At 50.6% G+C, this 25735-nt stretch overlaps 1 protein-coding gene across 1 annotated transcript; it reads left to right on the forward strand.

Moving 5' to 3' along the window:
* The first annotated feature begins 21598 nt into the window (after positions 1-21598).
* On the forward strand, positions 21599-24428 carry LOC100192160 (subtilisin-like protease SBT1.4). Its single transcript, XM_044565247.1, has one exon. The coding sequence runs from the start codon at positions 21917-21919 to the stop codon at positions 24281-24283; it is 2367 nt and encodes a 788-aa protein (XP_044421182.1). The 5' UTR covers positions 21599-21916; the 3' UTR covers positions 24284-24428.
* The last annotated feature ends 1307 nt before the right edge of the window (positions 24429-25735 follow it).

Consider the following 25735-nt stretch of genomic DNA (forward strand, 5'->3'; position numbering starts at 1 on the left):
AGACCACGCCAAGCCACTGGTAGAGCCACGGGAGAGCTTTCTTCCTCAACTCCGGCCGCCGCGACCCGCCACGGGATCCAGCTCGATTCGCTCCCGTGCGTGCACCTCCACCCTTCAACTCTTGCCAGCAGCTTCCCTATGCATCTGCTCTCCTGACCCGCGCTTCAATTCGGAGTTTGCAGCACCCACCGGAGTTCTCCACCATCGCCCGAGCCGCCGTCCGCCGGAGAAAGTGTCGCCGTCGACGTGGTGCTCTCCGTCGGTCGAGTCCACCACCCACCGACGCGGAAGGACACGCTGAAGCTCTTGGTACACTCCGATCTCCCTGTCTCGCCGTGGTTCGACGCCGGCGACCACCGCAGTCTTCGGGCGCCGGCGAACTTTTTTAAACCTGACATGTGGACCCCCCCCGGTCAGCCTCTATTCTCTTCTCCCTCGAAACATTTTCTGTTGGCGCCTTCGGGAAAATACGTTTTCCCTTTGCGCTGGCGCGTTTCTTTCCGAAGCGTTTTCTGTTTTCTCAGTTAAGTCCCTGGATCTTTTCTGTTTCATCACAGATTAGTCCCTGGACTAAAACACTTATAACTTTTTAATAAAAAGTGATTTTTTAGTGATTCTTTTTCTGACAGTCTTATATTTTTGTCTAGTTTTTTATAGGATTTATTTGGAAAAAATTTGGGACAACTTTTATCCACGCGTTGATTTTCACGTTAGTATACGTTTTCGCTATACCGTAGGTTCCGGAAGAGGTGACGGAGCCGCGAACTTCGCCGAGCTAGACTCCGACTTCTCCGAACCAGGCAAGCATGTTTGAACCTTTGATATGACGGGTGTTTTGCATGTTTGCTTGAATAGTTTGTGCATGGCATATGAGCATCGGTGAGTATCTCGTTGCGTGTAAGGCAACTATCCGTGTGCTCCAAAGTTACTGTGATCTCTGATAAGAGATGGCCTAGTCATGTGGTGACATGAAAGGCAGTAAGGTGGTATTGTTGTAGCATGCCAGACTTACGATATCCGATAAACTCCGACGTTAACGTGGACTGAGTCACGTTATCGTTCTTCCCCTTTCCGTGCCGCCACATGTTTTCTGCCAAGAATACGGTTTAGTAAGTTGGTAACCTCTTTCCGTGTACACACCAAATAGAGGGGCCGGGATGAGGGTTCCATGGCCCTGGATTAAAGCCAGTCATCCGGTCAGGGGGCATGGGTGTTTCCGGTTGGGACCGAGAGGGGGGCACCCCTTAGAGCGCGCGTATATAAATTTGATCCCATGCTACGCGAGGTTGTAGCCTCCCCGTCTCAAAGTTTATCTTGAACGTTGCCGAGGGTGATTCCTGGCTTCGGAATGTTGAATGGGTGTGTACTGGTTAGATGTGTTTCTTCCAAAACACCGTAAACGGAACTAGTCCCCGTGACTACTGAAATCCGTTGGCTGTGGTTAAAGTACAACCTCTGCAGAGTCAAATCCTTCCGAGTCATCGTATCTATGGTCAAGGACCATGGCCAGTATACCCATATCTATGTCAATCCTCGTGGTAAAATCCCCGGAGAACAAACTTGAGTGGTAAACTTGGTTGAACGTTATTCCTGTGGATGGACTAACCCCTATTGTTATCTCATACCTGATTATTCCCTTGATATGATTTAAATTCTTGAGCTACTGAGATATTAAGTTATGAAGCCCTTTATGTGATGTCGCTCAGACGTCCGACTGTGGCACTCTTGTCATTTACTTTTGATATAAGCCCTTTATGTGATGTCGCTTCAGACGTCCAACTATGGCACTCTTGTTATTTAGTTTTGATATAAGCCCTTTATGTGATGTCGCTCAGACATCCGACTGTGGCATGCACTGTTGTTTATTCTTTCAATATAAGCCCTTTATGTGATGTCGCTCAGACGTCTGACTTTGGCACGCACTACCTTTTATATTCTATTATAAGCCCTTTATGTGGTGTCGCCTTGACGCCCGACTGCGGCATTATTATTCTTGTATTTTTCCTCTCGAGGAGTCATTCAGACACTCGTTTGGCCCTCAGTATTTATTTTGGGATTTCGGGAGGACTACCGCCTGACTTCTCTTTATTCTTCCCGTGCATGATTATTCCGTTGTCTGAGTGCACTTGTTATTTCTGTGCATATGCATCATGTTTACATTTGTTATATCTTATGTCCGAACTGTCTTGCGAGTACTTTCATAGTACTCACCTGGCTTGTTGATTTGGCCAGATGTTGATGAAGGCGATCTCATGGATGAAGAGTTTGATAGTGAGTCCGACGCCTAGAGGAATCCCAGTCAGTCCCGTGCGATCCTGGATATTGGTCACTTGTATCATATACGCTTCCGCCACCCGCAATAAGTCTCCTCGTGCCTCACTCCGACGCTCGAAGAGCTGTTAGTTTTCAGGAGTCATATCACCCACTTCGCTGTGATATTTCCACCACCGCTTTTATCGTGAGTCAGTAGATTTGCCACCCTATCCGCCTTTATGTATTATTGGCGTGTTTGTAATAAATTGTTGAGCAGTCTCCGCTCAACTTTGTATTATATTCAGTACTCCTGGTATTTTTCTTCTGTGATCAAGATTTTGTCTACCAGTAAGAAGGAATTCTTCTCTACTGGTCCGTAAAAGGGATCGGTCTCTCAATAAATATTTTTATTGAAAAACCGGTCGTGACAAGCTTGGTACCAGAGCCAGGCTGACTGTAGGAAGCCACTAGGTGCGATCGCTAATCGGTTATTAGCGTCTTTTGTGCTTTTTCAGCATTTTGCAAATGTAGCTATTTTCTGTTGGTCATCATAAATTTATGACATGACTACTCAGAATTTTTGCCTACTTTTGTAGATGGCTGGCAGCAACTGCGAGACTCGGGTGTTCACTAACGTGCCCGAGGGGTTTGTCAAACTCCTCGTCTCCATCACCAAGCTCGCGATCGGGCCAGCGACTCGTCCGGAGTTCACGCTTTATCAGCACAAGCTCAGCGACGACGTGTCTATGCACCAGGCCGTGGTGCAATTCAAGGGAGGACGTTCTGCGTCTCGCCACTTCCGTTTTGTGGGAAGGGCCATGCCTACGGAGAGGCATGCCATGCAGATGGCTGCCCGCGAGGCGATAGCTCGCCTTCGGGACATTCTTCCTATGATGAAGACTCGTCGCTACCGCTACCTCCATGCCATGTGCCATATACTTGTCACTATGCATTCGCCTGCCATAGGGGAGAGCGAGATGAAGCCATCGAGATGGTTGTGGAGTACCTCAAGGCTCTGGAAGAATCTTTCGACAACCTCGTGGACGATCTTGTGGCTGCCCGCATGGACTTAGTTCGGGGCGGTCCTGCCAGCAGGAAGGAGCTTCTCCACACGGCACCGCCTCTGACATTCGTCTCATCCTCAGCATCTTATGCACCGGCCATTTTGGCCACTGCTCGCCGTCTGCCTACCACTGAGGAGTTCGACCGAGTCATCGCTCCTACTCCAGTCAGAGCTGTACCGCCTGCCGCACCCGCACTGCCGCCTGTCGCTCCCACGCCATCACCGCAGCGCAGTGCTACGCGCCTGGAGCCTGCTAGGGAGGAGGTGGAGGTTGAATCTCCTGCACCGCTGAGTCTTGCCCTCAGCAAGGGAAAGGACATCGTCACCATCTCCGACTGAGTGCGCCGAGTAGCCGCGCGTTATGTCTGCATGTGTGTTGTGTTTCATGTGCTTATGCTTGTAGTAGTTGTGTACGCTGCTTTCCGGAGAGCTGTGCTAGCTTTAATAACATGTCAGGAATGTGTACGCACATCCTGAGTGCTGTATCGTGCGTTTGCGTTTCGCGTGTAAGATTTGTGTTCAAGCAGTCATTTCTCCGAGCAAAATCGTTTATGTTTTCTTGAAAAATCTTGAGGTCTTTTAAATTTTTGCCTTTGCAAGATTTTCCTTGTGCGACACAGTTCTTCTTATGAGTTTTGCTAAATAATACCCCAGAGTGGAAAATGTCTCGTCCGTGGACTCGTTCCATGCCCAATCAGCCAGAAGAAGTTTATGGAACACAAACCAGCAACAATTTCACTCAGGGACAGTCTAGTCAACAGGACAGCGAAGCGGCCTTATCTCAAGTATGCCGTCTTTTCGAACAGAGCCAGCAACAGCACCAAGAGATGATGAATCACGTCATCAATATGGGGAACCACCGTGAGCCCTATCAACCACACTCCAAGTTGTCTGAATTACAGAAAACTCGCCCTCCAACATTTGCTCATACCGATAGGCCACTTGAAGCCGATGATTGGCTTCGTGATATCGAAAGGAAGCTAATTATTGCGCAGTGTTCAGATCATGAGAAGGTGCTTTATGCACCCCACTACCTTACTGGAGTAGCTGCAGCATGGTGGGAGAACTTCCTACACATGCATCCCAGTGAACACAACATCACCTGGGAGGAGTTCAAGGAAGGCTTTCGTGGGGCACACATCCCCAGGAGCATCATAAAAATCAAGAAGAGAGAATTTGATGACCTCAAGCAGAGAGGCATGTCAGTGACAGAATACAATGGTCAGTTTACCCAGCTATCTCGTTATGCCTACGACGAGCATATGACTGAGAACAAGAGGATGGAGAAATTCTTGGACGGCCTGGCACCGGCGTTAAGATGCCAACTAGTCGTGCACACTTTCCCGGATTTTAAAACTCTGGTTGACAAGGCCATTACCTTGGAGAATGAGCGCCGCAGCCTGGAGGATATCCGTAAGCGAAAGAGGGACAAGACGACTCTTGCTCGCAACAACCGAAGCAGGACTGAGGTCCCGAGGACTGAAGCAAGGAAATCCACGACTACTGATCTAAAGCCAACCAGGCAGTTCCATTCAAGGGACAAGGACTTCACGTACCGTCCAGGGGTCACTTGCTACGCTTGTGGTGAAGAGGGGCACTATGCCAAACAGTGCCCAAAGCCAAGGAACTCGGCCCCCAAGCCAAACAATGGTGGGAACAATCCAGCCCCCAAGCGCAACAATTTCAACCCCAGCAACAACCACAGGAAGGGTCACCTGAACCATGTGACCAGGGAAGAAGCGCAGAATGCCCCAGACATCGTGCTCGGTACGTTCCCTGTCAACACAGTACCTGCCACGGTTTTGTTTGATTCTGGAGCTTCCCATTCGTTCGTTTCGAAGAATTTTGTTTTGCGACATGGTTTTCCGATACTTCCCTTGGAAAAATCTATGATCATAAAGTCCCCCGGGAATAAGCAGATCGCTCAGAGTTACTGCAAAGGAGTAATCATTGAGTTCGAAGGACTACAGTTTCATGCTAACCTCATCGTGTTGGAAAATAAAGGACTGGATGTCATCCTAGGGATGGACTGGTTGACCACCAACAAAGGATTTATTGACTGTTTCAATCGGACCGTGATTCTCACTCACCATCACGGCAAGACGATTAAGGTTACAGCTCAAGAAAGACCACGGTCACGGCAACCAAAATTGAACAAAGTGGACATTTCAGAACTGAGAAAAGTTCCAGTGGTGTGCGAGTTTCCTGACGTATTTCCTGAAGAACTACCAGGCATGCCACCAGACCGAGAGATAGAGTTCTGCATTGAGCTAGCACCTGGCACCACTCCCATCTATAAGAAACCTTATAGAATGGCACCCTCAGAATTGGTAGAGTTGAAGAAGCAGATAAAGGAATTATTGGACAAAGGATTTATTCGAGCCAGCTCCTCACCATGGGGTTCACCAGTGCTGTTCGCCAAGAAAAAGGATGGGACACTGAGATTGTGTATAGACTATCGAGCTCTCAATATGGTCACCATCAAAAACAAATATCCGATGCCACGGATAAATGACTTGTTTGACCAGCTCGCTCAAGCCAAGGTGTTCTCAAAAATTGATTTAAGATCGGGATATCATCAACTGAAAGTACGGACAGAAGATATCCCTAAGACAGCATTCACTTCCAGATATGGATTATATGAGTTCACAGTGATGCCTTTTGGACTAACGAACGCCCCCGCCTATTTTGTCCACCTCATGAACAAAGTGTTTATGAAATTCATGGACAAATTTGTAGTGGTGTTCATTGACGATATTCTGGTTTACTCAAGGACACCAGAAGAGCATGCTGAGCATCTCAGAATTGTTTTGGGAGAATTAAGGAAACATCAGTTGTACGCCAAATTTAGCAAGTGTGAATTTTGGCTAAGGCAAGTTGGTTTCCTAGGCCATATATTAACCCAAGAAGGCGTGGCCGTAGATCCAGAAAAGGTCAAAGCCATACTGGACTGGAAGCCACCAGCCAACGTGACAGATGTGCGAAGTTTCCTTGGAATGGCCGGATATTACAGAAGATTTATAGAAGGATTCTCCACTGTGGCAAAACCAATGACACAGTTGCTCAAGAAAGACAAGAAGTTTGTATGGACGGAAGCATGCGAGAAAAGCTTCCAAGAACTCAAGAAGAAACTAACGACCGCACCGGTCTTAACTGTGCCAGACATACACAAGAGTTTTGAAGTATATTGTGACGCATCTCGGAAAGGCCTCGGATGTGTGCTGATGCAGGATGGCAAAGTTGTCGCGTATGCTTCCAGGCAACTACGGAAGCATGAGGAAAATTATCCAACTCATGACTTGGAGCTAGCCGCAGTCATTCATGCACTCAAGGAGTGGAGACACTTTCTGTTGGGAAATCGTTGTGAAATATATACGGACCATAAGAGCCTTAAATATATTTTCACGCAGCCAGAGCTAAATTTACGCCAACGACGCTGGTTGGAATTGGTCAAGGACTATGATGTCGGCATTCACTACCATCCAGGAAAAGCAAATGTAGTGGCAGATGCCCTTAGTCGGAACCCCAGCCCAGACAACGGCAGTCCACAAAACTTGAGGCCTGAGTTTCAGCAGGAGTTCGCTAGACTCAACATGGTGTTAGTCTCTGAGGGCACCGTATCGAATCTGGAGATACATCCCACCCTAGTGGAACAAATTAAGAAGGCTCAGCAAGGGCACCCCAGCATCGAAGGAATAAAGAGGAAAATGAGCCTTGGCAAGGCTTCAGAGTTCGTCACAGACAGTGAAGGAATATTATGGTACGGGGACAGACTTTGCGTCCCGAACATTGAGGAACTCAAGCAACAAATCCTAACCGAGAGCCACACCGCCCCATACTCGATCCACCCTGGAGGAACCAAAATGTACAAAGACATTCAGGAAAGATTTTGGTGGCACGGTATGAAAAGGGATATAGCCACATTTATTGCTTGTTGCGATTCATGCCAACGCATCAAAGCCGAGCATCAAAAGCCAGCAGGGCTACTCCAGCCAAACAGGATACCTGAGTGGAAGTGGGATGAGATTGGGATGGATTTCATCGTCGGACTACCTCGATCTCAACGCGGAAATGATGCCATATGGGTCATAACAGATAGGCTAACCAAGGTAGCCCACTTCATTCCCGTAAAGACGACCTACTCCACACAAAGGCTAGCCAAGCTTTATCTCTCCCGTATAGTCTGTCTGCATGGAGTCCCAAAGACTATAATATCCGACCGAGGCACTCAATTTGTCTCTAAATTTTGGGATCACTTACAACAAGCTCTGGGCACGCAACTAGCATTCAGTACAGCGTACCACCCTCAGACTGATGGACAAACGGAACGCGTAAACCAAATCTTAGAGGACATGCTGAGAGCCTGTGTGCTCACCTATGGATCCAGTTGGGAAGAAAGTTTGCCGTATGCAGAGTTTGCTTACAACAACAGTTACCAGGCCAGCCTGCAAATGGCACCCTTTGAAGCATTGTACGGGCGGAGGTGTCGTACCCCACTGAATTGGTCAGAGACAGGTGACAATCGTATCTTCGGCCCAGACATGCTCAAGGAGGCCGAGGAGAAAGTTAAGCAGATCAGGGACAGACTCAAGACAGCCCAAAGCCGACAAAAGAGCTATTACGATCAAAACATCGTGAGGTCAGCTTTGAACCCGGTGATTCCGTATACCTACGAGTGTCTCCCATGAGGGGCCTGCAACGGTTCAAAATTAAGGGGAAGCTAGCCCCGAGATTTATTGGACCATTCTGTGTGACTGCACGAAGAGGCACAGTAGCCTACCAACTAGACCTACCCAAGGAACTGTCAGACGTCCATGACGTATTCCACGTCTCGCAATTGAGAAAATGCATGAGTAACCCGGAAAAGCATGTGTCTCATGAGAGCATTGATGTGCAACCAGATCTCACCTACAGAGAACGGCCAGTAAAGATATTGGAAGAGTCTGAACGGAGGACCCGACAGAAAACAACTAAATTTTTCAAAGTTCAGTGGAGCAACCACACTGAGGATGAAGCTACCTGGGAAAGAGAAGATTTTCTTCGGGCAGAATATCCATATCTATTTGAGGATCAGCAGAAATCTCGAGGACGAGATTTTTCCTAAGGGGGTAGGTGTTGTGACACCCAAAAATTTTAATTGGATTTTTCAAACTTTTATTTTTATTTGAGGAGGGTATTTAAATTTTCTTTTAAAGAACCCACCCTCTCAAAAACTTTCTTTTATGGCAAGTGTTTTATTTGGATTCACCCAAGGCTTGATCTTGGTCTTGGAGGTTTTCCCTTTTTATTTGGACTCAAAACCAAATGCCTTTCACTTGGGAAAATTTCCTTTTGGAAAATAATTTAAATAGCCCTATGGCATTTTGAAGTGATCTTCTCCTCTTTCAAATATTCCTCTTGCCATGACCCAAGTGGAAATCCACTGCCATAACCCTTTCCCCATCTTTGGATCATGATACACATCAAATCCAGCAAGTTGAACCTCTCCATATAATTTTTTCCCATTTATTTCTTATCAAAAACAATTTCTGCCTTCTATCTTGATCCTTGGAGATTTACAAAGGAGCTACCCTTTCTGCTTTGAGTTTTGTCTCCAAACCAATTTCCCTAGCTAGTCCTTTGAACCCTCAACCAAGATCCATGAAGATCCACTGGTCTCCAGTTCAAATTTTTCAAACTATACTTGCTGCAAGTTTGGACCAGATTTGCCAAATTTGATGAAATTCATTCAAATTCTTCTCCTAAAAATCTGAGAAAAATCAGGCAGCCTCTGGGTGCATTGAGAGGTCACCTCACCAAGTCCCAGCTCCAGAAAAATTTTCTGCTTGCCAAATCATTTCATCGAACACCTGCTGGACACTGTTGCTATCAATGTTCAGTCAAGTTCAGTTAACAGTGTCTGAAACCACTGTCGTTTCTTCAGTGTTCGTTGTCGATCTCGCCAGTGCCCCGGTGTCGCCTTGCTCCCCGTCCCCTCCCCCTTGTTCCTGCGCCGCACGATCCCCTGGAGCCTTGCGGATGTCGGCGACGAGCAGGAGGTGGTGCGCCTCCCCGTGAGCGACGGCAGCGGCGGCTTTGCGGCTGCCAGAGAGGGGCGCAGCGTAGACGGCGCCACCCAGCGCCGCCCAAGCCACCGGAGGCCGCCGCGTGGCCACCCACTCCCCAGTGCGCGCTGCCACCCTCGTCGTGAACCGCTAGGCGCGGAGCACGCTCTCTGCCGCCACCGTGCCCGTACGGCCACCCCGTCGAGGACCGGCACCATTACGCCAAGACCGACCAGGATTAGCAGGGGAACGGCACCAGTACACCTCCCTGATGCTGCCTGACCACTTAAGCTCCCTGCCAAGCCATTGCCTCGCCGTAATTGCTCGCCGGAGCGATCCCGTTCACGGCCACCCCCTCGATCCGCCTATAAATAGAGGCCCCGAGCTCCAACTCGAACCCACACCACCTCTGCACTCCACCTAGACCACGCCAAGCCACTGGTAGAGCCACGGGAGAGCTTTCTTCCTCAACTCCGGCCGCCGCGACCCGCCACGGGATCCAGCTCGATTCGCTCCCGTGCGTGCACCTCCACCCTTCAACTCTTGCCAGCGGCTTCCCTATGCATCTGCTCTCCTGACCCGCGCTTCAATTCGGAGTTTGCAGCACCCACCGGAGTTCTCCACCATCGCCCGAGCCGCCGTCCGCCGGAGAAAGTGTCGCCGTCGACGTGGTGCTCTCCGTCGGTCGAGTCCACCACCCACCGACGCGGAAGGACACGCTGAAGCTCTTGGTACACTCCGATCTCCCTGTCTCGCCGTGGTTCGACGCCGGCGACCACCGCAGTCTTCGGGCGCCGGCGAACTTTTTTAAACCTGACATGTGGACCCCCCCCCCCCGTCAGCCTCTATTCTCTTCTCCCTCGAAACGTTTTCTGTTGGCGCCTTCGGGCAAATACGTTTTCCCTTTGAGCTGGCGCGTTTCTTTCCGAAGCGTTTTCTGTTTTCTCAGTTAAGTCCCTGGATCTTTTCTGTTTCATCACAGATTAGTCCCTGGACTAAAACACTTATAACTTTTTAATAAAAAGTGATTTTTGAGTGATTCTTTTTCTGACAGTCTTATATTTTTGTCTAGTTTTTTATAGGATTTATTTGGAAAAATTTTGGGACAACTTTTATGCACGCGTTGATTTTCACGTTAGTATACGTTTTCGCTATACCGTAGGTTCCGGAAGAGGTGACGGAGCCGCGAACTTCGCCGAGCTAGACTCCGACTTCTCCGAACCAGGCAAGCATGTTTGAACCTTTGATATGACGGGTGTTTTGCATGTTTGCTTGAATAGTTTGTGCATGGCATATGAGCATCGGTGAGTATCTCGTTGCGTGTAAGGCAACTATCCGTGTGCTCCAAAGTTACTGTGATCTCTGATGAGAGATGGCCTAGTCATGTGGTGACATGAAAGGCAGTAAGGTGGTATTGTTGTAGCATGCCAGCCTTACGATATCCGATAAACTCCGACGTTAACGTGGACTGAGTCACGTTATCGTTCTTCCCCTTTCCGTGCCGCCACATGTTTTCTGCCAAGAATACGGTTTAGTAAGTTGGTAACCTCTTTCCGTGTACACACCAAATAGAGGGGCCGGGATGAGGGTTCCATGGCCCTGGATTAAAGCCAGTCATCCGGTCAGGGGGCATGGGTGTTTCCGGTTGGGACCGAGAGGGGGGCACCCCTTAGAGCGCGCGTATATAAATTTGATCCCATGCTACGCGAGGTTGTAGCCTCCCCGTCTCAAAGTTTATCTTGAACGTTGCCGAGGGTGATTCCTGGCTTCGGAATGTTGAATGGGTGTGTACTGGTTAGATGTGTTTCTTCCAAAACACCGTAAACGGAACTAGTCCCCGTGACTACTGAAATCCGTTGGCTGTGGTTAAAGTACAAACCTCTGCAGAGTCAAATCCTTCCGAGTCATCGTATCTATGGTCAAGGACCATGGCCAGTATACCCATATCTATGTCAATCCTCGTGGTAAAATCCCCGGAGAACAAACTTGAGTGGTAAACTTGGTTGAACGTTATTCCTGTGGATGGACTAACCCCTATTGTTATCTCATACCTGATTATTCCCTTGATATGATTTAAATTCTTGAGCTACTGAGATATTAAGTTATGAAGCCCTTTATGTGATGTCGCTCAGACGTCCGACTGTGGCACTCTTGTCATTTACTTTTGATATAAGCCCTTTATGTGATGTCGTTTCAGACGTCTGACTGTGGCACTCTTGTTATTTACTTTTGATATAAGCCCTTTATGTGATGTCGCTCAGACATCCGACTGTGGCATGCACTGTTGTTTATTCTTTCAATATAAGCCCTTTATGTGATGTCGCTCAGACGTCCGACTGTGGCATGCACTACCTTTTATATTCTATTATAAGCCCTTTATGTGGTGTCGCCTTGACGCCCGACTGCGGCATTATTATTCTTGTATTTTTCCTCTCGAGGAGTCATTCAGACACTCGTTTGGCCCTCAGTATTTATTTTGGGATTTCGGGAGGACTACCGCCCGACTTCTCTTTATTCTTCCCGTGCATGATTATTCCGTTGTCTGAGTGCACTTGTTATTTTTGTTCATATGCATCATGTTTACATTTGTTATATCTTATGTCCGAACTGTCTTGCGAGTACTTTCATAGTACTCACCTGGCTTGTTGATTTGGCCAGATGTTGACGAAGGCGATCTCATGGATGAAGAGTTTGATAGTGAGTCCGACGCCTAGAGGAATCCCAGTAAGTCCCGTGCGATCCTGGATATTGGTCACTTGTATCATATACGCTTCCGCCACCCGCAATAAGTCTCCTCGGGCCTCACTCCGACGCTCAAAGAGCTGTTAGTTTTCAGGAGTCATATCACCCACTTCGCTGTGATATTTCCACCACCGCTTTTATCGTGAGTCAGTAGATTTTCCACCCTATCCGCCTTTATGTATTATTGGCGTGTTTGTAATAAATTGTTGAGCAGTCTCCGCTCAACTTTGTATTATATTCAGTACTCCTGGTATTTTTCTTCTGTGATCAAGATTTTGTCTACCATTAAGAAGGAATTCTTCTCTACTGGTCCGTAAAAGGGATAGGTCTCTCAATAAATATTTTTATTGAAAAACCGGTCGTGACAGCGTCGTGGCGGGATCTACGTGTGAAGCGAAGTACATAGTTGCTTCGGAAGCAGCAAATGAAGGAGTCTGGATGAAGGAGTTCATATCCGATCTAGGTGTCATACCTAGTGCATCGGGTCCAATGAAAATCTTTTGTGACAATACTGGTGCAATTGCCTTGGCAAAGGAATCCAGATTTCACAAGAGAACCAAGCACATCAAGAGACGCTTCAATCCATCCGGGATCAAGTCCAGGTGGGAGACATAGAGATTTGCAAGATACATACGGATCTGAATGTTGCAGACCCATTGACTAAGCCTCTTCCACGAGCCAAACATGATCAGCACCAAGACTCCATGGGTGTTAGAATCATTACTGTGTAATCTAGATTATTGACTCTAGTGCAAGTGGGAGACTGAAGGAAATATGCCCTAGAGGCAATAATAAAGTTATTATTTATTTCCTCATATCATGATAAATATTTATTATTCATGCTAGAATTGTATTAACCGAAAACATAATACATGTGTGAATACATAGACAAACAGAGTGTCACTAGTATGCCTCTACTTGACTAGCTCGTTGATCAAAGATGGTTATGTTTCCTAACCGTAGACATGAGTTGTCATTTGATAAACGGGATCACATCATTAGAAGAATGATGTGATTGACTTGACCCATTCTGTTAGCTTAGCACTTGATCGTTTAGTTTACTTCTATTACTTTCTTCATGACTTATACATGTTCCTATGACTATGATATTATGCAACTCCCGATTACCGGAGGAACACTTTGTGTGCTACCAAACGTCACAACGTAACTGGGTGATTATAAAGGTGCTCTACAGGTGTCTCCGATGGTACTTGTTAAGTTGGCATAGATCGAGATTAGGATTTGTCACTTCGATTGTCGGAGAGGTATCTCTGGGCCCTCTCGGTAATGCACATCACTATAAGCCTTGCAAGCAATGTGACTAATGAGTTAGTTACGGGATGATGCACTACGGAACGAGTAAAGAGACTTGCCGGTAACGAGATTGAGCTAGGTATTGAGATACCGACGATCGAATATCGGGCAAGTAACATACCGATGACAAAGGGAACAACGTATGTTGTTATGCGGTTTGACCGATAAAGTTCTTCGTAGAATATGTAGGAACCAATATGAGCATCCAGGTTCCGTTATTGGTTATTGACCGGAGACGTGTCTCGGTCATGTCTACATAGTTCTCGAACCCGTAGGGTCCGCACGCTTAAAGTTCTGTGACGATCGGTATTATGAGTTTTTGTGTTTTGATGTACCGAAGGTAGTTCGGAGTCCCGGATATGATCACGGACATGACGAGGAGTCTCGAAATGGTCGAGACATAAATATCGATATATTGGACGACTATGTTCGGACACCGGAAGTGTTTCGGGAGGTTTCGGACATTTACCGGAGTACCGGGGGTTACTGGAACCCCCCGGGGAGTATATTGGGCCTAATGGGCCCTAGTGGGAGAAGAGGAGGGGCGGCCAGGGCAGCCGCGCCCCCCCTCCCCCTCTAGTCTGAATTGGACAAGGAGGGGGGCGACGCCCCCCTTTCCTTCTCTTCCTCTCTCCCTTCCTTCCCTTCTCCTACTCCTACTAGGAAAGGAGGAGTCCTAGTAGGACTTCCCCCCTTGGCGCGCCCTCCTCCTGGCCGGCCGCCTCCCCCATAGCTCCTTTATATACGGGGGCAGGGGGCACCCCAAAGGCACAACAATTGATCATTGATCTTTTAGCCGTGTGCGGTGCCCCCCTCCACCATAATCCACCTCGGTCATATCGTAGCGGTGCTTAGGCGAAGCCCTGTGTCAGTAGCATCATCATCACCGTCATCACGCCGTCGTGCTGACGGAACTCTCCCTCGAAGCTCTGCTAGATTGGAGTTCGTGGGACGTCATCGAGCTGAACGTGTGCTGAACTCGGAGGTGCCGTACGTTCGGTACTTGGATCGGTCGGATCGTGAAGACGTACGACTACATCAACCGCGTTGTTCTAACGCTTCCGCTTTCGGTCTACGAGGGTACATGGACACACTCTCCCCTCTCGTTGCTATGCATCACCATGATCTTGCGTGTTCGTAGGAAAATTTTAAAATTACTACGTTCCCCAATAGTTTGTACCCAGGTACGGTCCGCCCCTTGTCGATGACCTCCATGGCGAACACCACGCCCGGCAGGTGTTCAGTCAAATGCCATTGAGCTTATTTTCAATGTTGTTTTTATAGTACAAAGGATGGTGAGCTACTCAACCATGGAGGATGAGTTGTGCGCTACATGACTGGCCGTATACGCGGATCTCATAGGCAGGAGCAGAGGGTAGCCCTTCTGGGAGCAATTACATGAAAAGTTCACGCATGAAAGCGCATTGCACCCTACAACATGTACATCATTCAACCATGCAACGTGAGGCCGTTGTCGTATCGCTGTCACACTATCCAGATCAGCGTCATCAAGTTTTGCAACGTGGTTCGTCAGCTCGAGGCAATGTGGCCATTGCACGCTGCAGGGGACGAGATCATAAGTTTTACTTCCTCTTGCTCAATTTATCGATTGATTCATTCACTTAATGTTGGTCTACACATTATATGTAGCCCGCAAACGCCGCCGTGGTGTACCACAGGATAGAGGGACGACCATTTACGTGCACATACTGTTGGATGAAGGTGAAGGGGGAGTATGTGTGGAACGACATGATCCGTTCATGAAAAACCTTTTAGACATCCGGGATCTAGTCGAATTAAGACATTGTCATCCAAGACTTAATTTGCATGTTATGTATGAATGATTTGCTATTTTCTATCCAAATTTTGACAAATATCGGTCACTTTGGATGAATTTCATCCAGTTAGTTACAATGCGGTTTGAAATGTATGCCGCTATGGTTGGATGGCGTCCTCCCGCATCCGTGTCCGCGGACTGGTCCTCCCTGTCCGTGGACGGATGCGAGAGGAAATTTGCGGGTTGCCGTTGGAGATGCCCTTATGTTGCAAAAAAGAAAAGACGATGCATGGGCCTAGCCTGTTCCAGACTTCCACCACAGGTGGCGAAACCCAGCGACTATTTCTCGCTTTAAGCGAGGTGGTAGAGAAGTGTCACTGAAGGTTCTAAGTATTTGGGCCGTTCCATTGTTCGCGCCCTAAAATAAAAAGAGATCACGAAAAAACCAAGATTTGAGGCCATTTGAGCTTGGTTCATTTTTGTTTTCTTTTCTTTTTTCTTCTCTGCTTTTTCATTCTTTTTTGCATTCTGTTTCTTCATTTTTTGTTTCTCTTTTGCTATTCTTATGTTGTTTTTCGTTCACTCTACATTTTCGTATATGTAGAAATATTTTTTAAATAAGTGATCAACATTTTATGTATACACGTTCAACATTGTATGAACGATTATTTTAAAAAATTTAAATGCTTAATCAACATTTTAATACTTATTTCAACATTTTAAATACTCGTTCAACATTCAAATACGTGTTCAACATTTTTATATACTTGTTCAATATTTTCTAAATACTTGTTCAACATTTTTCAAATATTTTTTGAAAAGCATTTTTTGTAAAAAATTTAGCAAAATTTTTTGTAATATATATGTACGCTGGTGTTTCCTGCGCACGTGAGCCGGCCCAGCTGTTGTTCCCTTCAGCTAGGGGCGGCTCCTGTCTCGCTTAACGCAGGAAATAGGGTGCCCGTGGCAAAAGAGGGTTAAATCGTATTTGGCGCCTTTTTCGCCCGATACAGGTGTTTCCACAAACGGGTGCACACCCCCTCCCCTTCCTTCGCTACTAACGGGCCGGCCCATCTACATGTTTGCTATATGTTTTTATAACAAAAAAAAGGGCGCTCAAGGAAAAATCAAACCTGCGACCTCCTGCTTTGTGAGATGTTGCAACAACCACCTCGCCGCCTAGCCTGCTGTGAAAAAATACATCTTTTTTCTCTTTTCTTCTTTCATCTTTCCTTTTCCCTTTTTCCATATTTTCTGTTTTCAAATTCGAGAAATTTTCTTTCTTCACGTTTTTTTCCGAAAAATGGATGAACTTGTTGTTTACAAATTCAATGAACTTTTTTCCAATTCAACGAATTTTTTTTCAACTTTGATGAACTTTTTTTCAAATATTAATGAACTTTTTTCAAATTCGGTTTACTTTTTTCAAAGCTGATTAACTTTTTTTCAAATTTGATGAACTTTTTTTTCAAATTTCTGATGAACTTTTATCAAAATTGATGAACTTTCTTTCAAATTCAATGAAAATGTTCGAATTCGTGAACTTACTTTAAAATTGAATGAAATTTTCTCAAATACACGACTTTTTTTGAATTCATGAACTTTTTTCGATTATTCATTTTTTGTGAACATTTGTTTAAATTTTGTTTTTCATTTTCTTAGAAAGTCAAACGTAAATGGTCCAAGGAGGGCCAGTCGAGCACGAGTGGTCAACTGCCGAATGGGTTTCTTTTTCGAAAACACTAACGCCTACACATGTGGGCGTTAGCCAACTCGCCCACACGTCTCGATCGCCATCCAGTGCCTTTTGCACGAATCTTGGCACGAGAGGGTTGATTTTCTGTGCCACGTAGGACAACTCGTGTGTGTGGCATGAGGGAGTTCGCCCGCACGCTGTTTTCCCTCCGAGGTCAGCGGTTGCGACTCGGGGCGTGCGGTGGAACTGCCGTCGCGCCCGCACGCCCCGCACGACTTCTGTCCCCCATCTCCCACGACTGCCCATTTTTCCCACTCTCCCACACCCAAGTGTCATTTGACATGTTTTTGCAGGTTACATGGCAACCGCCCTATTCGTGATTGTAAGCAGATGGCAACTCTCTTTTACCCCGAACATGTTATTGTTGCCACGTCTGTTTTTGTAGCGCTACATGGCAACTATCTAGTGTTAGTAGGTGGCAACTCCTAAAGATACCACCGTAGTCCACATGCCCGTCTCCTCTCCCACACACCAAAAGCTATCAGTTGCCATGTGTTTTTGTAGGGTACATGACAACTGCCATAGTGTGCTTGTAAGCATATGGCAACTCTCTTTTACTCTGGACATGTTTTTTGCCATGTTTTGTAGTGCTACATGGCAACTGTCTAGTGTTAGTAGGTGGCAACTCCTAAAGTTTTCAAATCATGGCAACTGTAGTAGACCAGACCATACATGGCAACAGCTGCAGTTGCCCAAAAATGGCATCCGGTACTTGACCTGAGATGGCAACTGCAGTTGAGCAACCATGGCAACTGCAGTTGTCCGACATGGCAACTGCAGTTCAGCGACATGGCAACTGGAGTTACACGTACATGGAAGAGGGTCCGGACCATAGCAATCGCGGCGGGACGCGTGGTTACTGCCACGCGGGGCGTGTGGCTCGCAGGCGGGGAGGGGCGACGGCCGAGACGGGTCGTGCGGGCCGCGTGGTCGCTCGCCCGGACGTGCTCATGCGGGCGATCGCGCCGCACACCGAACGTGCGGGCTGTGGCGGGGTGCGCCCGGACGTGCTCGTGCGGGCGGGCCTGTGTCGATGCCACACGAGGAGTGCGGCAGATACCCCCTAGATGCCACACGTGTGGCAGTTATCGACGTCCTTCTTTTTTTGTTGAGGCAAACCGAACGAACGAAGCGCATCCAAAGAAGAGGCGTGTTCCGTGCGATAGCTTGCCTGGCAGTTGGGCCGGCCCATGGAGCGGGGACGCGTGGGCGCTACCTCGCCTACCTGGCGCTGAAGGCGCTGAGGAGGAGGTCTCGGGTGGTGAGGGTGCGAGGCGCATGGTCGAGACAATCACACAGCGCGGGTACGACCGGCCGAGGCTTCAGACGGTCGGCCGGAAATGAACATCTACCTTTCCGGCCACTTGATTAGACATACTCCTTATAGATACATCCATTTCTGCGACAAGTAATTCTGAACAGAGGGAGTACGTCCGAGCGAGCGGTACATATGTGGCTCGCACTCGCACGGCCTGCCCGACTGGAATCGGAGCCGGTGGCGTGCGCGCAACCCAGGCGTTCCCATCCTGCACCGCTTGACTGCGACTGTGACGAGCTCCTCGTCCCTTGTCCGATCGAGGCGGACGTACGCCGGCGTTTCGTCTAAGCCACGCCCGCCTTGACTATCTATCCATGGCGTCCGAACGAGACGGCAGTGATCGACTGCTTAGCATATACAGTAACCACTAGCAGCTAGTACTAAGTACATGGATGCGCCTTCCTCCTCCGTCCTAATTAAGCACGGCCTCTCGTCATCACTAGCTAGCCTAGGAGAATCTGCAGCTTCTGTCGATCTCTTGTGTGTCGCTTGCAACACCAACCAGTAGACACTACTCGTACCTTGGTTACGTCGAGCTGTGCTCAGTGCACGCACGCAACTGCTAGCACCACACGAACGTCTACGCACACGAATACGTGGTTCTTTTGCTTCACTCGCACCACCAATCGCAGCAGAGCCCGTGCCACTGCCACCGGCCACCGGATCGAAACGCGTGCACGGACACGCCCGGGCCGGGCCGGGCCTCCCTCCCCTCACTGCGTCGCCGTGCCCACGTTCATTATCCTCCACTCGACCCCATCGCGAGCTACCCGCGTCCACTTGTTCTTTGCATCCACCTACTGGCTAGTAGAGCCGATCGGACCAATGATATTTGTGGATCGATGGTGCTCGTGCAAACGACACCCCACTTACTAAATGGGACGGGCTGGCATTAATTTTTGGAGCCTGTAGCGTGCGCGCAACAAGCCGCTCCGACCCTGTAATGCGAGACTGCGACGGCGACTGACCGCGAGTGTGACATGTTTTCTTGTCCGAGCTCGACGCCGGCCGGCGTCTCGTCCAAGCCACGCCTTGACTATCAATGGCAGGCGACAGTGATCCGATTGCCTATCAGCCTAGCTAGCACTATGTATATGTATGGCAACGACAGCGATCCGGTTGCTTTGAGCATCTACAACTGGTTGCCTAATTTAGGGCCCTAGACGCCTCCTGACGCGGCCACGATCAGTGACCCGGCACATTCTTTTGGTCTCTGCCCACAACCACAACCCCGTATCTCCACACCCAAATCCGTACATATGTAGATGATCCATACAACTTATAAAGCACTACTATCAGACATAGATAGGGCAATCTAACAGGACAGGGCGATTTGGTGCCCGAGCCCAGCTGCTCCCGATATCCCCGGCGTCCATATCTGACTTGGGATCCGAATAAATCGGTCTGGCACACCTGACAATCGGTAAAGAAAAAACAGCATATGAGGGGAATACAGTATGAAACAGTGGTGAATTCGTGAGGCCGATTCGTATCGTTGGGACGGTGGACGGGCGCTGCCGTCCTGGTCCGTGGACCAGAAAGTTGCAATTCTTACCGAGCCACAGATCAGATAACGACGGAAAAGCTGAGCCGTTTGTCGCCTGTTTCCCCTCAAGAACAGCTTCATCCTGCTCTTGGGAGCGGAAGTTCAAGCTCAACTAACATACAAGATTAAAAAGTAATTAAACATAGGGAGGCAGCCGGAGTTCACCACTTCCTTGCTGGCCGCTTCCCCTTAGGGTCTTGGGAGCGGCGGTTGTACTCGACGTAGGCGTTGGCGGCAGGCGGAGTGTCGTTGTCCGTCGTGTCACTGTCCGAGAAGGAGGAGTTGATGATGATCCGCGTCATGCACCAAGCCGTGCGGTTTCGTCTCTCCGCCACAACCACCCCCCTACCATTCCAGCATATCGGACTCCTTGAGCCCAATGCGGAGCGCCGCCACATTTTTGTGATGCCCATAGCAGGCGGTTGTCTTGGCCGAGGTGAATGAGCAGTGGATCGCTTCGCGGAGCCCCTCGTTGTCGTCAGAGGCGGACATCAGCGACTCTGATGCCAATCTGAAAGACCCCGCAGCCTCAGCGGCTCGACGCGCCCGGCGCCACCCTTTTCATTACACATCGATATGCGCGCCCTCGGTCTTCGGCTGGCGCCACAGGCTTGAAGGTGCGGGCACTAGTACCCAGCCCCGTTTGAGATCAAGTGGTGGCGGTGTCGGGCGCCACTGGTCACCCGCCGCCTCACGAGGGAAGCCGGGGACCACGTAGTACGGCCATGGGGAGTCACGGAGCTTCTATTGCCCACCCTAGCCGTCGGGGACGTCATGGACGAGGAGCTGCAGCCTCAATCCATTCGCGAGCAGCACACGACAATGCAAAAGCACTAGCTCCTCATCGTCCGGTGCACACAAGCTCGACGAGTCCGCGGTGAGCTTGGCCGAGTCAATTTCCTCGGAACCGTTGTTGGACCCGCTGAGGAAGGAGAGAGTATGGGAGTGATTGAGAGAGTGCGGATGACTAAGGTTCGATCGTCCGGCTAGGGTTTAATGAGGATAGGTGTGGGGACGGTGTGGGCCTAGTCGAACATGGCAGCGGTGTCCAGACGCGTCCGGGACACCATATCAGCCCCCATATGAGCTAAGTATGTGAATTGCAGGTCAGCCCGGAGTTTGGGTTGAAGAGGCCAGTTGGGTGGCATTTTTCGGTTTGACCAGTGACCGGGCTCACCGCTGGCCGTTTATGGTGGATATGGATCGCTCGGTCGTAGATGCTCTTAAGTATGTGAATTGCAGGTCAGCCCCGACGTTTGGGTTGAAGAGGCCAGTTGGGTGGTATTTTTCGGTTTGACTAGTGACCGGGCTCACCGCTGGCCGTTTATGGTGGATATGGATCACTCGGTCGTAGATGCTCTTAGCACCAGTAGCACCAAATTGGATCGTCTGATAATAATCATAATTGGATGTAGCTAGGTCTCAGTCAAGTAACATATAACATGCAAGAAAGAAAAAGTAAACCAATAAGAATTTTTTTTCATGGATTTTAATGTAAGATCTCACGAATATAACATCAAACGAGACTTATCTCAGTTGACTAAGAGTTAGCAAAACTTTTTTTTTGAGAGTTAGCAAGACTGTTAGTAATTAAGTAGGTTGGCCTCTCGCCATCACCCGGGGAATCTGCGGTTTTGTCTCTCCGTTGCTTGCCAACACAAATCACCACTCTACTCACCTTGGTACGTCCACCTGTGCTCAACAAAACACGCACGCAACTGCTGCTCCTACTACAGAGTCCATCACCAGTAGCGACCCCGCATTATAAAAGGCGCCGTATCGCCGGCATGCTGGAGCACGCACGAGCGAGCAAACAAACGGAGTCCACGATACCTCAGCTAGCCGAGGCAGATGATGGTGGCGGCGTAGGCACCAGAATCTCCACGGAAAACCAAACAGAACCATACTCTGCCACGCAACCAGAAGATCTCCAATCCGGAGCTGAGCCGCGAATCCAAGATCCACACGACCGCACACCCCACCCTCCACACGGGCCCGCCTCCCTCCTTTAATCGCCGCGACGCCGCCGATTGGATCCCACCACCACCAGCCTCATCACCATCCTCATCGCCTCGCATTGACCAATCCATCTCCTCCGGCGCCATGGCCATGGCGAGCCGCAAGCAGCTCCTACTCCCGTGCCTCATCCTGCTCTTCGTCGCCGCTGCCGCAGTGGCCGAGGCGTCGCCGCGCGCCCAGCCGCAGTCCACGTACATCGTGCACCTCGCGCCCGATCACCCGGCCCTGTCCCTCTCCCCAGCGCGCGGCGGCCGCAACGCGCTGCTCGGCCCCCTCCTCGGCCTCCCGCGCCGCCTGAGCGCGCCGCGGCCGCGCCTGCTCTACACCTACGCGCGCGCCGCCACGGGCGTGGCCGCGCGGCTCACCGAGGCACAGGCGGCGCACGTCGCGGCCCAGCCGGGCGTGCTGGCCGTGCACCGCGACCAGGCGCGCCAGCTCCACACCACCCACACCCCGGAGTTCCTCCACCTCAACAGCGCGGCCGGGGTCCTCCCTGCCGCGTCCGGCTCCGGCGCCGTGTCGGACGTCGTGGTGGGCGTGCTCGACACCGGGATCTACCCGCTCAACCGCAGCTCCTTCAAGCCCGTCGGCGACGGGCTCGGCCCCCCGCCCTCCTCCTTCTCCGGCGGCTGCGTCTCGGCCGCCAAGTTCAACGCCTCCGCCTTCTGCAACAGCAAGCTCATCGGCGCCAAGTTCTTTTACAAGGGCTACGAGGAGGGCCTCGGGCACCCCATCAACGAGACGCTAGAGTCCAAGTCGCCGCTGGACACAGAGGGCCACGGCACCCACACCGCTTCCACGGCCGCCGGGTCGCCGGTGGACGGCGCCGGGTTCTACCAGTACGCGCGCGGGAGGGCCGTCGGCATGGCCCCCACCGCGCGCATCGCCGCGTACAAGATCTGCTGGAAGTCCGGCTGCTTCGACTCCGACATACTCGCGGCGTTCGACGAGGCCGTCGGCGACGGCGTCAACGTCATCTCGCTCTCCGTCGGCTCCACCTACGCCGCAGACTTCTACGAGGACTCCATCGCCATCGGCGCCTTCGGGGCAGTGAAGAAGGGCATCGTCGTCTCCGCCTCCGCGGGCAACTCCGGCCCCGGAGAGTACACCGCGAGCAACATCGCGCCGTGGATACTGACCGTCGGCGCGTCCACCGTCGACCGTGAGTTCCCCGCCGACGCGGTGCTCGGCGACGGCAGTGTGTACGGCGGCGTGTCACTGTACGCCGGGGATCCCTTAAACTCCACGAAGCTGCCCCTCGTGTACGCCGCGGACTGTGGATCCCGGCTTTGCCTCATCGGCGAGCTTGACAAGGACAAGGTCGCCGGAAAGATCGTCCTCTGTGAGCGCGGAGTCAACGCCCGTGTCGAGAAGGGCGCGGCCGTCGGGAAGGCCGGCGGAATCGGCATGATTCTCGCCAACACGGAGGAGAGCGGCGAGGAGCTCATCGCCGACCCCCACCTCATCCCGTCGACAATGGTGGGGCAGAAGTTCGGCGACAAGATCAGGCACTACGTCAAGACAGACCCGTCCCCGACGGCGACCATCGTCTTCCACGGCACGGTCATCGGGAAGTCGCCGTCCGCGCCGCGCGTCGCGTCGTTCTCGAGCCGCGGCCCCAACTCCCGCGCGCCGGAGATCCTCAAGCCCGACGTCACAGCCCCCGGCGTCAACATACTCGCGGACTGGACCGGCGAGGCCTCCCCCACCGACCTCGACATCGACCCGAGGCGCGTCCCGTTCAACATCATCTCGGGGACGTCCATGTCGTGCCCGCACGTGAGCGGCCTCGCGGCGCTGCTCCGGCAGGCGCACCCGGACTGGAGCCCCACGGTGGTCAAGTCGGCGCTCATGACCACGGCATACAACATGGACAACTCCGGCGAGATCATCAAGGACCTGGCCACCGGCACAGAGTCCACGCCGTTCGTGCGCGGCGCCGGGCACGTGGACCCCATCAGCGCCCTCAATCCCGGCCTGGTGTACGACGCGGACACCGCCGACTACATCGGCTTCCTCTGCGCGCTCGGCTACACGCCAGCCCAGATCGCCGTCTTCACCAGGGACGGCTCCGTCGCCGACTGCTCGAAGAAGCCGGCCCGCTCCGGCGACCTCAACTACCCGGCCTTCGCGGCCGTCTTCTCGTCGTACAAGGACTCCGTCACCTACCACCGGGTGGTGCGCAACGTCGGCAGCGACGCCAGCGCGGTCTACGAGGCCAAGGTCGAGAGCCCTGCCGGCGTGGACGCCAAGGTGACGCCGGCCAAGCTGGTGTTCGACGAGGAGCACCGGAGCCTGGCGTACGAGATCACCCTCGCCGTGTCCGGCAACCCGGTGATCGTGGACGCCAAGTACTCGTTCGGGTCCGTCACGTGGAGCGACGGCAAGCACAATGTCACGAGCCCCATCGCCGTGACGTGGCCGGAGAGCGCCGGAGCGGCGTCCATGTAGAGATGTGGTAGGGATGCTGGTGCCTCTCGATTGTTTGAGTTTACTCTGCGCGCGCCTGTGAATGTGAATGTTTACTCCATTATTAACTCTGGAATAATTTATCTTGGATCATAATCTAATACTATCTCGTGCTCGAAGTTGTTTATTCCGCTCAGCACCACGGTGCAGAGGACGATATACACTACATGCCACAAGAGAGAAGAAAAATACCGGTGTGGACCTTGCATCCACTTTCTTTATACTTGGACCAAATTTCATGACGGGTATTTATGAACTTGTTTCCGATGCTTCACCCCCTTTCGACCATGTTAACCGATTAATAATGCTAGACCTACAAAGATTTTACAAACGTTTTACTACTAAACTTTTCAAACTACTTCCTCCGTTTCAAAATAAGTGTCTCGACCTTAATACAATTTTGTACGAAAATTAAATTAAAGTCGAGACACTTATTATAAGACGGAGGATACTCTCTCTCCCCTGAAATTCAACTACGGTGGACCTCTCCATCCCCCTATTGCCAATCATAATTCACCATATCAGATTGCGTGTAAAAAAATGAAGTAACTTGTTTCCGAGGCTATACGTGGCACATGCTGTTTTTTAAATTATTCTATACAAAGGCCATATTTTTTATTTTGTAGCTTTTTATATTGAGATTCAACCTTCCACTTTATTAGGCTAAAACAGGAATTTCATCCAACATGGTACTTAAAACAATATGGGGATAGAGATATGCGTCCAACTCTCGGTAGGGTGTGGCGAAAAAGGGGTGACGCCCAGCCGCTGCCGCCGCCACCACGCACGTCCTCCGTCGGCGAGGACGGCGCCAGCGCCGCTCGGGGATTCCACCCCCGGGGCGGATATGTTGCGGCTCCGTCCGCCCATGCGGCCTCGTCCGCCTCTGTGGCTCCGTCCGCCTGTGCGGCCTCGTCCATCTCTGCGGCTTCGTCCGCCCTCTGTCCGCCTCTGTGGCCTCGTCCGCCATGTCTGGGAGATTGGAAAATCCTTCGCTAGAACCTGTTGTTGTGAACGGGAGACCAGAATCCCAATCATATGGAAGCAGATTTGCAGAAGGAACAGTTCTGGGAGGGGATCGAATTAGCACTCTCGATCCAACTGGGGAACGGTTCGATCCTGGCGGCCCTGTCAGGAATCCTAGTTCCAATCTCCTGTCGCTAGTGCATAAAACTGGGACGCCAGAAGGAATGTTTTGTTTGACATGGAACTGCAGCGGAATGGGGGGTTCCAGGACGATCCGTGACCTTGTGTCACTCAATCAAATACATCGTCCTTAGTTCATATTCTTGTGTGAAACGAGACAAAACAAGGAGAAGGTCAGACGCTTGTGTGGCAGACTTGGGCTGAGAGGTTTTGTCGGAGTCAGTAGTGAAGGTTTCAGTGGAGGGCTGGCCCTCTTCTGGGATGAGAAGATGCATGTCGAAATACAAG

This window comes from Triticum aestivum, chromosome 6D (assembly GCF_018294505.1).
Source record: "Triticum aestivum cultivar Chinese Spring chromosome 6D, IWGSC CS RefSeq v2.1, whole genome shotgun sequence".
In the NCBI taxonomy this organism is placed as follows: Eukaryota; Viridiplantae; Streptophyta; class Magnoliopsida; order Poales; family Poaceae; genus Triticum; species Triticum aestivum.